Source organism: Callithrix jacchus, chromosome 3 (assembly GCF_049354715.1).
Source record: "Callithrix jacchus isolate 240 chromosome 3, calJac240_pri, whole genome shotgun sequence".
Lineage (NCBI taxonomy): Eukaryota > Metazoa > Chordata > Mammalia > Primates > Cebidae > Callithrix > Callithrix jacchus.
This window is the reverse complement of record NC_133504.1, coordinates 178,800,001-178,814,356: the sequence shown is the minus strand read 5'-3', so window position 1 is coordinate 178,814,356 and position 14,356 is coordinate 178,800,001. Positions and strand designations below refer to the sequence as shown.

The 14,356-nt window shown below is 34.7% G+C and overlaps 1 protein-coding gene across 10 annotated transcripts in view; it reads left to right on the top strand.

Annotated features, from left to right (window-relative positions):
• The window catches only part of CPEB2 (cytoplasmic polyadenylation element binding protein 2), a 66,224-nt gene that overhangs the window by 47,825 nt on the left and 4,043 nt on the right, over positions 1-14,356 (top strand). For all 10 annotated transcript variants that reach the window (XM_078367492.1, XM_078367490.1, XM_078367488.1 and 7 more), the window contains 4 exons: positions 344-433; positions 6,516-6,634; positions 7,260-7,374; positions 10,226-10,407. In XM_078367492.1, the coding sequence (XP_078223618.1) occupies positions 344-433; positions 6,516-6,634; positions 7,260-7,374; positions 10,226-10,407 (506 nt within the window). The remainder of the gene's footprint in view (positions 1-343; positions 434-6,515; positions 6,635-7,259; positions 7,375-10,225; positions 10,408-14,356) is intronic.

Below are 14,356 nucleotides of genomic sequence, written 5' to 3'. Positions count from 1 at the left end.
CTATAATCAAATGATTTTATTTGTGAAACAGTAATAGATTGTATTTAACTTACATAATGTTGACTTTTTTCCAAGCCAGTGCTGTTTTTGGTTTGGTGTACTATAAAGTCATTAGTATCCATCAATGTTATATAAAATTTTAAAATTCACATGGAATTGATTATTCTAGCCAGTGAACTGCTTAAAAATGAATTTAGTTTGAAGTATATTAGACATATTCCCAGTGTTTATATTCTAATTTATTCTAAGGTATTTGGCACTTTTAAATGTTAATCTTCATAGTAAAAGTACAGAATTTCTTAGAATGAATCACTGATACTAATTATTATTGTACTTTCTTAAGATGAAATAACTGCTAGCTTCAGAAGATTTGGGCCTTTGGTAGTAGATTGGCCTCATAAAGCAGAAAGCAAGTCCTATTTTCCACCCAAAGGTAAGGGTTGTTATTGTTAATATTTGCTAGGAAATTGGTTGTATGAGAGCAAAAGAAACAATATCAATTACTTATCCAGTTAAGAATCATAAAGATTTTCTATGATTTAATAATGATTTCGTAGACTCTGATCAACATATATTTCAGTATTTTCTCTGTCTAAATCATCATTCCAAGTAACTTTGGTATAGACATAGGAAACAGGACCTCTCTGCATTATGAAATTAAGATCTATGTGAGGTGATTTATCTTTTACTAAATACAGATTTATGAACAGTTGAAATATGAGGTTTACATTAAGTGTTCTAGACAATAGCAGAGCAATATAAATTATTACCAACTCTGTTGATCAGTAATTTAGATACAAGACAAAGTAGCTAGTTAGGTCTATTTTTTTTTTCCAGTTATATAAAGATGTAGAACTCGAGGAAGATGCTTAGTTGTGTTAGTTATTGCTAGGAAGAAACCGTGGCTGATAACCATAGGACAAGAATCACAAATTGTTCTAACCTTCACGTGCAAGTCACATGATCAAGTCACCATCTGCGGGGAGAGGAAGTGTATACTGCCCACAATAACAAGAGGAAGAGAGGGGAAAAGAGAGTTGAACATTAATTCAATTAGTCAGAATTGCTAATGGAAGGTTCTGAAGCGAGTAAAAGAAAGGGGGAGACTCAAAGATTAAGACTTTACTTTGAACATTGCTGAAATACAATTTTAGAAAAAGCACACCACACATACTGTTTAGTCTCATGATTTAGTGAATTGTCAAGCCTGTAGAAAAGACTCCAGTAGAACTGTTAAATGGTTTGATTTTTACTCTGGAAAAAGAAGCATGATAAAGAAGTTATTGGCACAGAAAAACTAGGTACAGTTTTCTGGCGATTAATTATATGAGTCATCTCTACTTTCTGCCATTGAGAATTATAGAACCTCCACTAATAGTTAACATAGTTTTTTAAATAAATGGATTAATGCAATGATTTTGTTTAATACTTGTAGATTTATATGTATGTATAGAATCAAGAGCATCTTTTGAGTGAGGATTCTGGATTCCAGGCCTCTATGAGAATCTGTTTAAGCTATGTACCTCTCTCCATGTAGTCTGGAGTTTACTGGAGGTCACAAACCCTTGGTTTAGAGAGAAAATTAGCTCCACATAGATAGAGCTGTTTATTTTTTAGCTTAGTTTTAGTGTCGTCGTCCATAGTTTTACTATCTTGCCATTTTATAAAGTTTACTTTAGAAATGCCATTTTTATTGAATATTGAGTTATTTTGTAATGTTCCTGAGTAAGCTACCATCATCACTAGCCTGGACTACTTCAGCTGTCTTTCTAGTCTATCTACAGCCCTCTCCAGTTTTCTCCTATATTCTAGCCATAGCAGTCTGAAAACTCGTTGGATGGTGCTATTCCTTACTCCTCTGCATAAACCCTGTAGTGATTTCTCTTATTTTTAGCATAAAAGCAAAAATGCATTCCCTTTGCCTGGCCTTGCCTTCTTTCTAGCTTCTTTTCCTATTACTGCTTGTTCCCTTCCAGTCCCACAAACTGGCCTTGTTCTCTCCAGCCTCAGGGCTTTTATGTATGATAATCTCTGAGCTGAAGGTGTCTCTTCTTTTGTCTGTTTATCTCTGTAAATATCCTGCGTATCTTTTGAATCTCAAGCTTAAGTGTAAGTTTATCAAAGAAAACCTTGAGGATCTACCAAATGAGGTTAGCTCCTCCTGCCCAACTCTAGTGCTGTCTGTGTCTTTCACTCATAGCACTCATCACAGTTGCAGTATTGCATTTTTACAACCTTAAAAATTTATGGTTATTAATGTTAGATTCTTCCAATGGTTTATAAAATAGAGTCTTTATATACCTTTGTGAATATTTGTATTCTCAATAATTTGCGGATTGTTAACTGCCTGATAAATGAGATAAACAACAAAAAATACTATGGAATGGAGAAATTGCTTCAAGTAGATGGGGGAAAGCTTCACTGAGAGGTTTGGAATTAATCTAAGGTAGGATATAGATAGATAAAAAAGTACTTGAACAGAGTTCCAGGCAGAAATGGAAATAGAATTTTAAAAAGGAATTAGGAATTATTTGAATGGAGAGATGCACATTTTTGCGTGAGCTACTTGTTTACTTACAGGGATGGTGTACTCTAAGCCTAGAAAGATGGGATGGAACAAAGTTAATGGAACAGAATAGTTATAGTATTTATTGTTGCCATCGTTGTTATTATAGTTTTGCAGTCGTTTCTCTAATTGAAAAAAAAATATTGGCACTGGCAAATCATACTTTTTTTTGGTACAGTTACAGTTAATTGTAGCCATTTCTAAAGACCAGTATTCCCAAGCCTTGTTCTTACAAGCAATTTTGTTATTTCTGTAATTCAGCATTTTCCATGGTTTGGAAAACACTGATAGAGAAGCATCCAGTAGTGGAAGCTCCCTTATAATTATAGCAGTGACTAGAACCTTAGGTGCTGAACCATACATGTACATGTTTCCTTTGCAGTGAATAACCTTCACCTTATGTAGTGATTAACTTGCTTTAACAAATTCTAAAGAAGCTCCTATATAGTATGTTTTTGTTAAGAGTATTATATCTAATGACTTGCATTAGCTAAGTCATAATTTACCCGATATGGCCTAATACATTTTTATAATATAAACATTTATTTCCTAATAACAAAAATTAAACAGTATTGAAAATATTGAATTTAAAGTATTATTTTAAAATTAAGCAACGTTAAAATATTAACATCAAAAATTATAAAAATTAGGCATTAAAATATTTAACTTAATATACTATTTTAGTAAATTGTTCTTATATCCTCTTAATTATTAAAAAATAGTTATAGTTCCCAGATCCTTATTTTGTATCAAAATTAAAGCCTTAAAAATTTTTTTATTATTTTCAAGAATATTTAAATTGTTTCCAGCAATGTAAAAAGTTGTCTAAGACATGTTTTTTAATACTGTGTTTTTTAATACAGACTACCTTTGGAAGTATGTGTTTGGATAGGGTAAAATCATTTATATAAAGTGAAATGGCTTCAGATACATTTTATGCAATCAAGTATTTTAATTTTATTAAAATGAAATACTTTAGTGTCTCATCAGGCCTTTGTGGCATAAAGCCATTATTGACAATAAGCTGAGTTTTTTTAATCTGAATAAAACATGACCTTACACTTCCCATTGTATGGTGGAACAGACATACTTGGCCTGCTTGATGTCTGCTACATATTGGGACTAGATTAAAATGCTGTACATTTGTTCGTGTAGAAATCTTCCCAAGGTAAGGGATGGATCATTCATAGCTATCACCTGCTGGGAATAATCACATGATAGTAAACTTGCAGTATAAATTTTGATGCCTTCTTTTTATAATGTAGTTTATTCTGTCTGCTAGATCCATGATTTTTTATTGAAGATTGACAATTGGTTGTTTATAAGTCTAGATAGTCCTCAAACAGTTTTAAAAAGATATTCCACTGTTTTCCAAGTTGAGGCTTGATTTAAAAGTTTTGATTGGTTTTACCTGTGTTTTATTAAGGAACATGTTTCATTCAAGCCTTCCTATTGTAGCTTTCTTAGTATCATTGAGAAGTTTTTATGAGACTGTGGAACATTTCCTCTGCTTAGGGGATTTCCTGAACTTTTCCAAGTGTGTTCCAGTCTAAAATTTTGCCCTAGAACTTGGATTACCCTGCAGGCATTTATAGGAAACTTTAGTTCCAGATATACTCACCTAGTTAATTCTGCCAAGTTATTTAAGAAGTTAGTATCACTACTAGAGAAACTGTGAGAGACCTTGGGGCTGACCTGGGTTTGAAATTTTTCAACCACCTACTTACTATGAGACTGACTTTTGTACCTTGGTTTTGTCTTCTATAAAATGGGAATAATATTTCATAGACTTTTTAGAATTAAATGAAATAATGCATGTAAAGTTCTTAGTACAGTACCTTATATATATAGCAGGTTGTTAGTACAGTACCTTTATATACAGCAAGTGCTCTATCTAAAATAGCCAATTGCTTTACTTAATAAGTGTTTTGATGTGTATTACATAGGATGTTGTATTCTCTTATAAAAGGTGAATGGTTTTTAGTCCTATTTGATAGTTGTTTTTTTCAAAAGCATGTATTTAATCCATCTGGAGTTAATTTTGTGTAAGGTGTCAGGAAGGGGCTGTGGCACATATACACCATGGAATATTATGCAGCAATCAAAAACGATGAGTTCATGTCCTTTGTAGGGACATGGATGAATCAGGAAAACATCATTCTCAACAAACTGACACAAGAACAGAAAATCAAACACCACATGTTCTCACTCATAGGCAGGTGTTCAACAATGAGAACACATGGACACAGGCAGGGGAGCATCACACACTGGGGTCTGTTGGGGAGTAATGGGGTGAGACAGCAGGGGGTAGGGAGGTTGAGGAGGGATAACATGGGGAGAATGCCAGATATAGGTGAAGGGGGGATGGAGGCAGCAAACCACATTGCCATGTAGGTACCAATGCAATAATCCTGCATGATCTGCACATGTACCCCATAACCTAAAGTGCAATAAAATATGTATATATATTTTAAAAAATAATAGATTTTCCTGTTCGAAAGATGCAGCAAATGACTTTTAAAAACTTGTCAGGCTTTCATGTGCCAAAATGTTGAGAACAGCACATATTCAAACACAGTTCCCATGGGAATACATAGAAAAAAAAAAGTTGGATCTGTGAGTGAGAGTAAAGGATGTCATTGTACCATTAAAAAAAATAATTTTTTTCACATTCTGTTAGTTGTTGGTTCACTCTAATGATTGTTTCTTTTGCTGTACATAATCTCTGGAGTTTAATTAGATCCCATTTGTCTATTTTGGCTTTTGTTACCAGTGATTTTGGTGTTTTAGTCATGAAGTCCTTGCCTATGCCTGTGTCCTGAATGGTTTTGCCTAGGCTTTCTTCTAGGGTTTTTATGATGTTAGGTCTTATGTTTAAGTCTTTAATCCATCTGGGCTAATATCATCTGGGCTAATATCTGACAAAGGGCTAATATCCAGAATCTACAAAGAACCAAAACAGATTTACAAGAAAAAATAAAAACATTTGAAAGTGGGCAAAGGGCATGAACAGACACTTTTCAGAAGAAGACATATATGAGGCCAACAAACATATGAAAAAATACTCATCATAACTGGTCACTGGAGAAATGCAAATCAAAACCACATTGAGATATCACCTCATGCCAGTTAGAATGGTGACATTAAAAAATCTGGAGGCAACAGATGCTGGAGAGGATGTGGAGTAATAGGAACACTTTGACATTGTTGGTGGGAGTGTATATTAGGTCAGCCATTGTGGAAGACAAAGTGTGGCAATTCCTCAAGGACCTAGAAATAGAAATTCCGTTTGACACAGCAATCCCATTACTGGGTATGTATCCAAAGGTTTATAAATCGTTCTATTATGAAGACACATGCCCACATATGTTCATTGCGGCACTGTTTGCGATACCAAAGAACTGGAACCAACCCAAATGCCTGTCAATGATAGACTGGACAAGGAAAATATGGCACATATACACCATGGAATACTATGTAGCCATAACAAACGATGAGTTTGTGTCATTTGTAGGGACATGGATGAATCTGGAAACCATCATTCTCAGCAAACTGACGCAAGAACAGAAAATCAAACACCACATATTCTTACTCATAGACGGGTGTTGAACAATGCGAACACAGGGACATAGGGAGGAGAGCATCATGTACTGGGGTCTGTTGTAGGGGAGTAGGGGAGGGACAGCAGGAGATAGGGAGGTTGGGGAGGGATAACATAGGGAGAAATGCCAGATATAGGTGAAGGGAGGATGAAGGCAGCAAACCACATTACTATGTATGTACCTATCTAACAATCCTGCATGTTCTGCACATGTACCCCAGGACCTAAAGTGCAATAATATATATATATATATTCCAAAAAATATATATTCTATTTCTAAATAGCACTGAAATTTGGAGTAAAATCACTTAGCTTGACATATTGCCTCATCTTTAATGGTTATTCCAGGCTATGCATTTCTTCTCTTTCAAGAAGAGAGCTCAGTTCAAGCACTAATTGATGCTTGTATTGAAGAAGATGGAAAACTCTATCTGTGTGTTTCTAGCCCTACCATCAAGGACAAACCAGTAAGTAAATACCACATGAACTTCAGGCTACAAATGCTAATTTTTCAAAATTGTTTTGAAATGATTGTTAATGAATAAAATAAGTAAACTGCCATGCTGAGTTTTAGTTTTTGAAACATCCAGATAATTGATAGCAAGAGTCCCCAACCCCTGGGTGGTGGACCAGTATTGGTCAGTGACCTATTGGGAACCAGGCTGCCCAGCAGGAGATTAGTGGTAGGCAAGCCAGCAGTACTGCCTGAGCTCCACCTCCTGTCAGATCAGAGGTGACATTAGATTGTCATAGGAATGTGAACCCTGTTGTCAACTGCACATGTAAGTGATCTAGGTTGCATGTTCTTTATGAAAATCTAATGCCTGATGATCTGAGGTGGAACACTTTCATCTCAAAACCATCCCCCACCCCCTCAATCTTTGGAAAAACTGTCTTCCTCAGAATTGGTTTCTGGTGCCATAAAGGTTGGGGACTGCTGACTTATAGTATCTATATCAAAAGTTATGAAAATAATTTGTTTCCAAATCCTACTATACAGATTTTTAAACAATAAAAGAATATTAACTGGCAAAAACAAACAACCCTCATAAGCCACCAAGGGAGTAAGACCCAATGTAATTTTCTTCATAGGTTCAAATACGTCCTTGGAATTTAAGTGATAGTGATTTTGTAATGGATGGTTCTCAGCCTTTGGATCCCCGAAAAACAATTTTTGTTGGAGGTGTTCCTCGGCCATTAAGGGCTGGTAAGTGAAATGTTAATAATTTTGTTTAAAAAATAATTTAAATATGTCCTAGTCAGTAAACATTTGGAAGCGATTGTATACATGACACTATTGGACAGAACAGGAGCAGATTCTTCATGCTCCAAGAGTTGCTAACTACAGAATTTTGAAACATATTCTGAGACCCCTACTTGAAACTCTCAGACTGTAGAATTGGACACTTATCTATCAATATTAGTGTAGTTGCTAACTCCAAGCAAACTATAAGAATTCACCTAAATACTTCTGATTTCCTAAGTGAACCTCACTTAGGATATAAGAATTTGGAGTCTGTTTATTTGATTGATATCTGAAGAAGAAATATAAGATTATTTTCTCTTTATCAGTATTTTAGTCATTAACTGAAGTAGCACTTTAGATAAATGAATGAAGATAAACTTCTGTTTATCACCAACTTGGAACTAGAAACCACACAAAATATGTCACATAGGAATATAATTGTATATATATATATGCCCATTTTGCATGTTAAATGATACTGTACACCATGTGTAGAGTGTTAGTGATTTCCATCACTGAGAACATCCTCTCCCCAGTCTTAGAGATATGTGTTAAAGAACTGTTCATACATGTAAATACTTACAGAACATGATGACTTTTACAGAGAAGTACTGTAGGGAATGGAAGAGCATGTAGCAAGGAAATAGTATATAGTCTGATATCTTAAAGATATTTGTAGTTGAACTGACATGTAAAGGATTGAGCAAAAGGGGGAGGATCAGTGTGGTAGTAGGGTTCTGAGGAGTGTGTTTCACAGAAAGGGAACAGCTTATTTTAAAGGTCTTGAGTGGAGGGAAACAACAGTGTGCTTTTGAGGGATTGAAAGAAGCCCAAGTGGCTCACTTGGAATACTAGGAGTGACGGAAGGGACACAAGGAGACATTGCAAAAGTAGACAGAAGTCAGATCATACAAGTCTAATAGGCTAAAATGGTATTTATCCTTAGAGAAGGGTAAACCACTGAAGAGATTTTAAGCAAAAGAGAGACATGATTTTATTTTCAGTTTTCAAAGTTCACTTTAGCTAATGACTTATAGAAGTGAGGGCAGGGTGAGAATAAATACAGGCAGACCAGTTTAGGATTCTATTATTACAGTCCAGGAAATTAGACAATGCTGGCTTGGATTACTGGTAGCAATGGAGAAAGCCAGGTGAATAGAGGTAACAGATATTAGGTAAACACAAAGACTGAATCTCATCTTTCAGTCATAAGCCACATAAGTGGATAGTGATACTTTTTACTGAGAGGGAAGGAATACTGGAGGAGGAACAGATTGGGAGGGAAGATCGTGGTCTTGGTTTTGAACCTAAGTTTATGGCACCATTCAGAGCTCTCAAATAGGAATTTCAATTAAACCATGATATATGATATATTTTTGTTATATTTTTATGGTGATATCTGATATATTTTTTAAGAGAATCATTATACTGTTTTAAAAACAAGCTGAGAAGGCAAAGGTCAAAAGCAAGGAGATAAGGTTATTGCCATGAACAAGATGAAAAATGATGTTAGCTTGAATCATGATGTTAGTGATGGAGGTGAGGAGATTGGACTCTAGATAGGTCTTGAAAATCAGGTTCACATGATTGTATGTGTGGTAGGGAGCAACAGAAGAATACAGAAAAGATGAAGCCAAAGATCTTGACTTGACAACTTCATCTTTTCTGTTGCTTTCTAACTGCGTCAGCAAAAACTCATTAGAGCAAGTTTAATGGGATAGAGGAAGATTATGAGTTCCATTTTTAACATACTGAGTGTGGCCAGTGCCTGTTAAATATCAGTTTGTCCAGTAGACAGTTGCATATATGAGACTGGAGTCCAGGGGAGATGTCCATACTACAGATAGAAATGTGGGAGCTTAAAAACATATAGATGGTGTTTAAAGCATCTGTAACAGGATGAAGTTACCAAAGCCAGGAGTGAGACAGTGTTGCAAGGGTTGAAACTTAGGGTACTCTGACATCAAAAAGTTAAGGAATTTAGGATGAACTATCAAGGAAAACTCAGGAGAAATTTATCAGTGAGGTAGGAGCAGAATTTGTGGGATAATATATTCCAGAGACCAGATGGAGAAAATATTTGAATGAGAAGGAAGGGGTTAACTGTGTTTAATGCTACTTACAGATAGATTGACCATTGGACTTGGCGTGAACAGTTACAGTGGAGTCATGGTGTGATAGTCTGATTAGAAAGAGTTGAATAAAGAATGGGAGGAGAGGAATTGGGGAATACTGGAATAGATTTTGAAAATTTTGGTTGTAAAGGGGAACAGAGAAATGGAGTAGTAACTGAGAGGGGGAAAATGTTATGAGAATTTTTTTTAAGATAAGAAAATCATAGTGTACATGGGAATGATCCCAAGGGGAAAACTGGTGGTACATAAGGGAAAGGGGAAGATTGCTGAAGCAGTATCTCTTCTTAGTGAGTGTGGATGGGATCTAGTATGCAAGTAAAAGGACTAGATTTAGGAAAGAGTGTGGAACTATTTCTCTATAGAACAAGATAGGGTATATAGTGGGTTCAGTGCTAGTAAGTAGGAAGATGTGATGGTAGCGAGTCACTCTATAGCTAAAAAAAAAAGGCATCCTTGATCGCAGTCCTCCTTTAACAACAGCCTCTTAATTTGCCATTCTACTCCTGGTCAAATGATAATATACAGTTGACTTCTGTGTTTTCCAAAAAGTTGCTTTTAATCTATCTGTAAGTAGCATTTTTTGGAAAAAGTAGCATTTAAGTTGTTTTCCAACAACTTAAAAATTGTTGATTATTGTGTTATCTCACATTTGACATAAACTTCTTTTCCTCTTGAAGTGGAACTTGCTATGATCATGGACCGGCTATATGGTGGAGTTTGTTATGCAGGAATTGATACAGATCCTGAGCTAAAATACCCAAAAGGTGCTGGGCGAGTTGCTTTCTCCAATCAGCAGAGCTATATTGCTGCCATTAGTGCTCGGTTTGTTCAGCTTCAGCATGGTGATATTGATAAACGTGTAAGTTGCATATTGGGAAATCACTTATGTCCTATAATAATGTGCTGATCCAAAGTGTCATACACTAAAGAGTTAATAATGTAATTCAAACACTGTTTAGTTTTTAACTTCTTTAAGTCTTAAAGGATATTATATAAAAATATCCTTGAAATGTAAAATTCCTGAACACACTTTAAAATTTAGGTAAAATATAAAAAATATTAATGTCATTGTACAGCCATGTTAAAAAACTTTTATCAGCCAGTAAGGTCAAGTATTCTAACCATGGAGGCAGAGGTTGTTTTAAGAGCCTATACTTTTGAGTCAGACTGCCTGGGATTGAATCCCATTTCTACAAATTTACCTTCTCTGTGCCTTTTTCCTCACTTGTAAAGTGGAAAACAATGATAATGTCATTCTCAGTTTTGAGGACTAAATGAATTCGCATATACACAAACACTTAGAATAAAACTTGGCACAGAATGTTATTTAAATCTTTGTTTTCATTTTTCACAAAGTCTAAAATAAAAATGCATCATGTATATTTCTCTAAAATAATTGACCTACACATAAATTTTTTTTTAGTAGCATTGCCTGAATCATCAAAGAACTTTTAAGTACTAAGAATGATAACTGAAACCCTGTTGAATAATTCCAAGTAGTGACTACCTTCGAGAGTAGGGAAAGACGTTAGTATTCATTTACAAATCTGTTTTATGCCAAAATCTGTGAACAATTCCTATACATACCTAAGCATATTCTAAAATAAGTATATTTATAGTTCAGCAGAAATACACTAAGATACGGGGTAAATGAATTTTTTATGTCCAAATTAGTAGATAGAAGATATAATTTGAGTGGGTACCCCTTTTCCCAATATAACAGTTTCTTGAATTCTCTTCTGGGGCTGTTTGGCACATTAAAAGACTATTTTGGGGGCAGGGAAGCTGGTTAACTAATACCAGTTGACTAGACCATGCATGCTAGAAGTAGTCCTCAATGTAGTTACCCAGCCATCCCATTAGAAAAGAAATGCAGCATAGGTTCAGTTCACAAATGAAGAGTGGCTTTTTTTGGTTGCATTGCTACTTAAAATTTTGGTTGCCAAATACACTTAAGATGAGGTTCTCTGCTTTTGATAAGACATGCATAGATAACCTTTCTGAACTTGTCTGAATGTTCAGAGTTCCTCTAGTCTTGTGTTCTCAACCTGTGCTGTACATTATTCACCTGGGAACTTAGAAAAATATTGATATTTGGGTCCTACCCCTGGGGTTCTGCTGAATTGGTCTGAGAGGCAGCCCTAAACAACAGGAGTTTAAAAGGCTCTGAAAGTGACACAAATGTACAGCAGTGTCCTAATCCCCTACTTTTACAGAGAGGTGATAGGTCATAGAGCATGTTATTTCATAGTATATAATCAGGGTGTTTAATGTGCACTAGCAGAAGAAAAAGACTGTTGCATTGTCATACCTCATACCTCTTTGTTTCCAAAATGATAGTGAAGGACCAGTTATTTGGAGCAGAGTATTGACTCTTCAAGAGCAACTCCATTGCAGAGCAGATGAATTAAGATACATGTGCCTTCTTGAAAAGGCATTGAAATACCTTATGGAAAAGCTTATTTTCTAAGATATGTACTACAAAGGTAATTTTGAACTGAATTTGAAAGAATTTGAGCCTTAAGTATTTTACAAGTCACTGATACTGCTTACACAAGGAAATATTAAACCATGAACCTATATACCTTTCGTCTCTCCAATATGAATATGGCTATTAAGCCATAAAAAATGAATAAATTTAAGTGTGTAAGTACCAACTCAAGGATACATAGGATACTTATTTGGAGGAAATGAAAATTGTTTATTCCACTTACTGTTTACACTGATAGATACTGTGGTTTAGTTCTATCTGATAGCTGGAAAGCACAATCAACACAGATGTGTAATTCATTAAATTTTTTGTATGTTATTTCATGAGTAGTATAATTCACTGTGACTTCTAGTAAATGTTAAAATATAAGACTAGGTGAAGTGTCAATGAGACTCCTTTCACATATAGAAGAGTTTAATTATTAGAGATTAATAATCGAAAATAGGTTTTGAAATTTCATTTTCCATCTTTACAATGTATGGTTTGAGTTAAGTAGCTTAGCTTCATAAACTAATATCTAGAATTTTAAAAATACATATAATTGAAATCATTGCATTTGTAAAATTTTTGTTCAACAGTTTTATATTAAAACGTAACTCCTGAAAATCTGGCATTTTATCAAATATTGAAGTGAAGTAGACATCACAGACTCTGGTTTCAATTTGCCTAAAATCTTATGGAAAAAAAAAAACAAAACAAGAAATAACCATGAGAAAGAAACACAGAAAACACATGTAAATGTTGTAAATGTGTTGCATTCACTCGTATATTTATAACATTTCTACTTCGTGTTAGATATTCTTCTAGGCACTGGGAACTGAACATTGAGCAAATGGGCGCTGTCCTTGTTCATGATGGAGTTTATAATTCAGTGAGATGAAATCCAGTAACTCTCATGCCACCTCGATTTATTCTTGGGTCATAATAATTTTTTTTATTATAATTATAATTATAATGAAGATAATAAATCAAAAATAGCAGCTTGGCAAAAAAAGATAGAACCCATAAAGGAAAAAGTTAAGAGATAAAGATCAAGCATAAAAATTTTAAAAGTTTGTGTCAAAGATTGTAAAACCCCTGGAAAAAAGGTTAAAAATTCTTAACTGGCAAAAAGAACTCATAAATCAATTTTAAAAAACAAAAAATACTCCAGCAACAGAACATACAAAAAATACAAACAAGCAATTCAGAAAAGCTTAAGTGTCTAATATGCAAAAAATATATTAATCATAATCAGTGAAATATAAACAACAATGTAATTCTATTACCTATCTATCAAATGAACATCCTACAGTTCTTTTAATACTTTTAGGTTGTTTCTAGTTTATTGTCGTTCTTACAAATAACATTGCAGAAAATACCTTTATATTCATTTTCTGCACTCATGCAAGCATTTCAATAGAATACATTCAGAATACAGATTGTTGGGTCATTATTTTTTACTATGGGCAACCTTTACTTTATCTCAATCCAGTCCTTCAGAACACTCAGTGTTCTATCATCTCCTAAGGAATGGCTGAGCTGTTAGGCTATCTGGCACTTTTCAGCCAAACAAAGGTAAAAACCTTCCATTCATAAAGTTATCACAAGCAGGAAAGCAAGGCTATTGCGGCTAATTGTAGCTAATACTGATTTATAGACTATTTTGCCATGTGCTGAGCACTGTCTTATGCTTTTACATTCACAATTTAAGCTTCACAACTCTGAAACAGGATCTGTTATTCTCACTTGACAGATGTGAAAACTGAGGTAGAAAAGTTTATCATTCAGAGCTGACTCCAGTCTGAAGTGTTCTGCCAAGTCAGACCTTCACAACAGGACTAGTACTTTATATCTTACAAATTTGCAGAAATCTAGGCATGCTCTTTGTAAGATTCTCCACGGTCTGGCTTGTCTGTGCCAGTTATTCCGAGCAGAGTGTGACTTTCACCTGCAGTGGAGAAGCGTTGCCTTAATCAGTGGCTGTTTGGGTTCTGCCACCTCACAGGTGATATTGGAATGAGGGAAGAGGGTGTGGAAACTCTTCCATGACTACGTGATACCTCTTTTGTTTTTCACTCACAATTCCCCACAACTCTGAAAATACCAGCACACAGGTTTTTCAAAGATGATATTCAAGAAAGGTGAGCATGGAATGTTCTGCAAATATCAGATTTTTATAGATTTGTAAAGTATTTTAACCTACTACATGGTAAAGAAGTAGTCTCTCAAACCTACTCCTTCTTTGAGAAACTGCTCATTTCCTCGCCTTTTAATGCTGTTCCTTTTTTTCCTCTATAGAAACAATTTAAGTTATTAGAGAATTTGATTTCTGAAA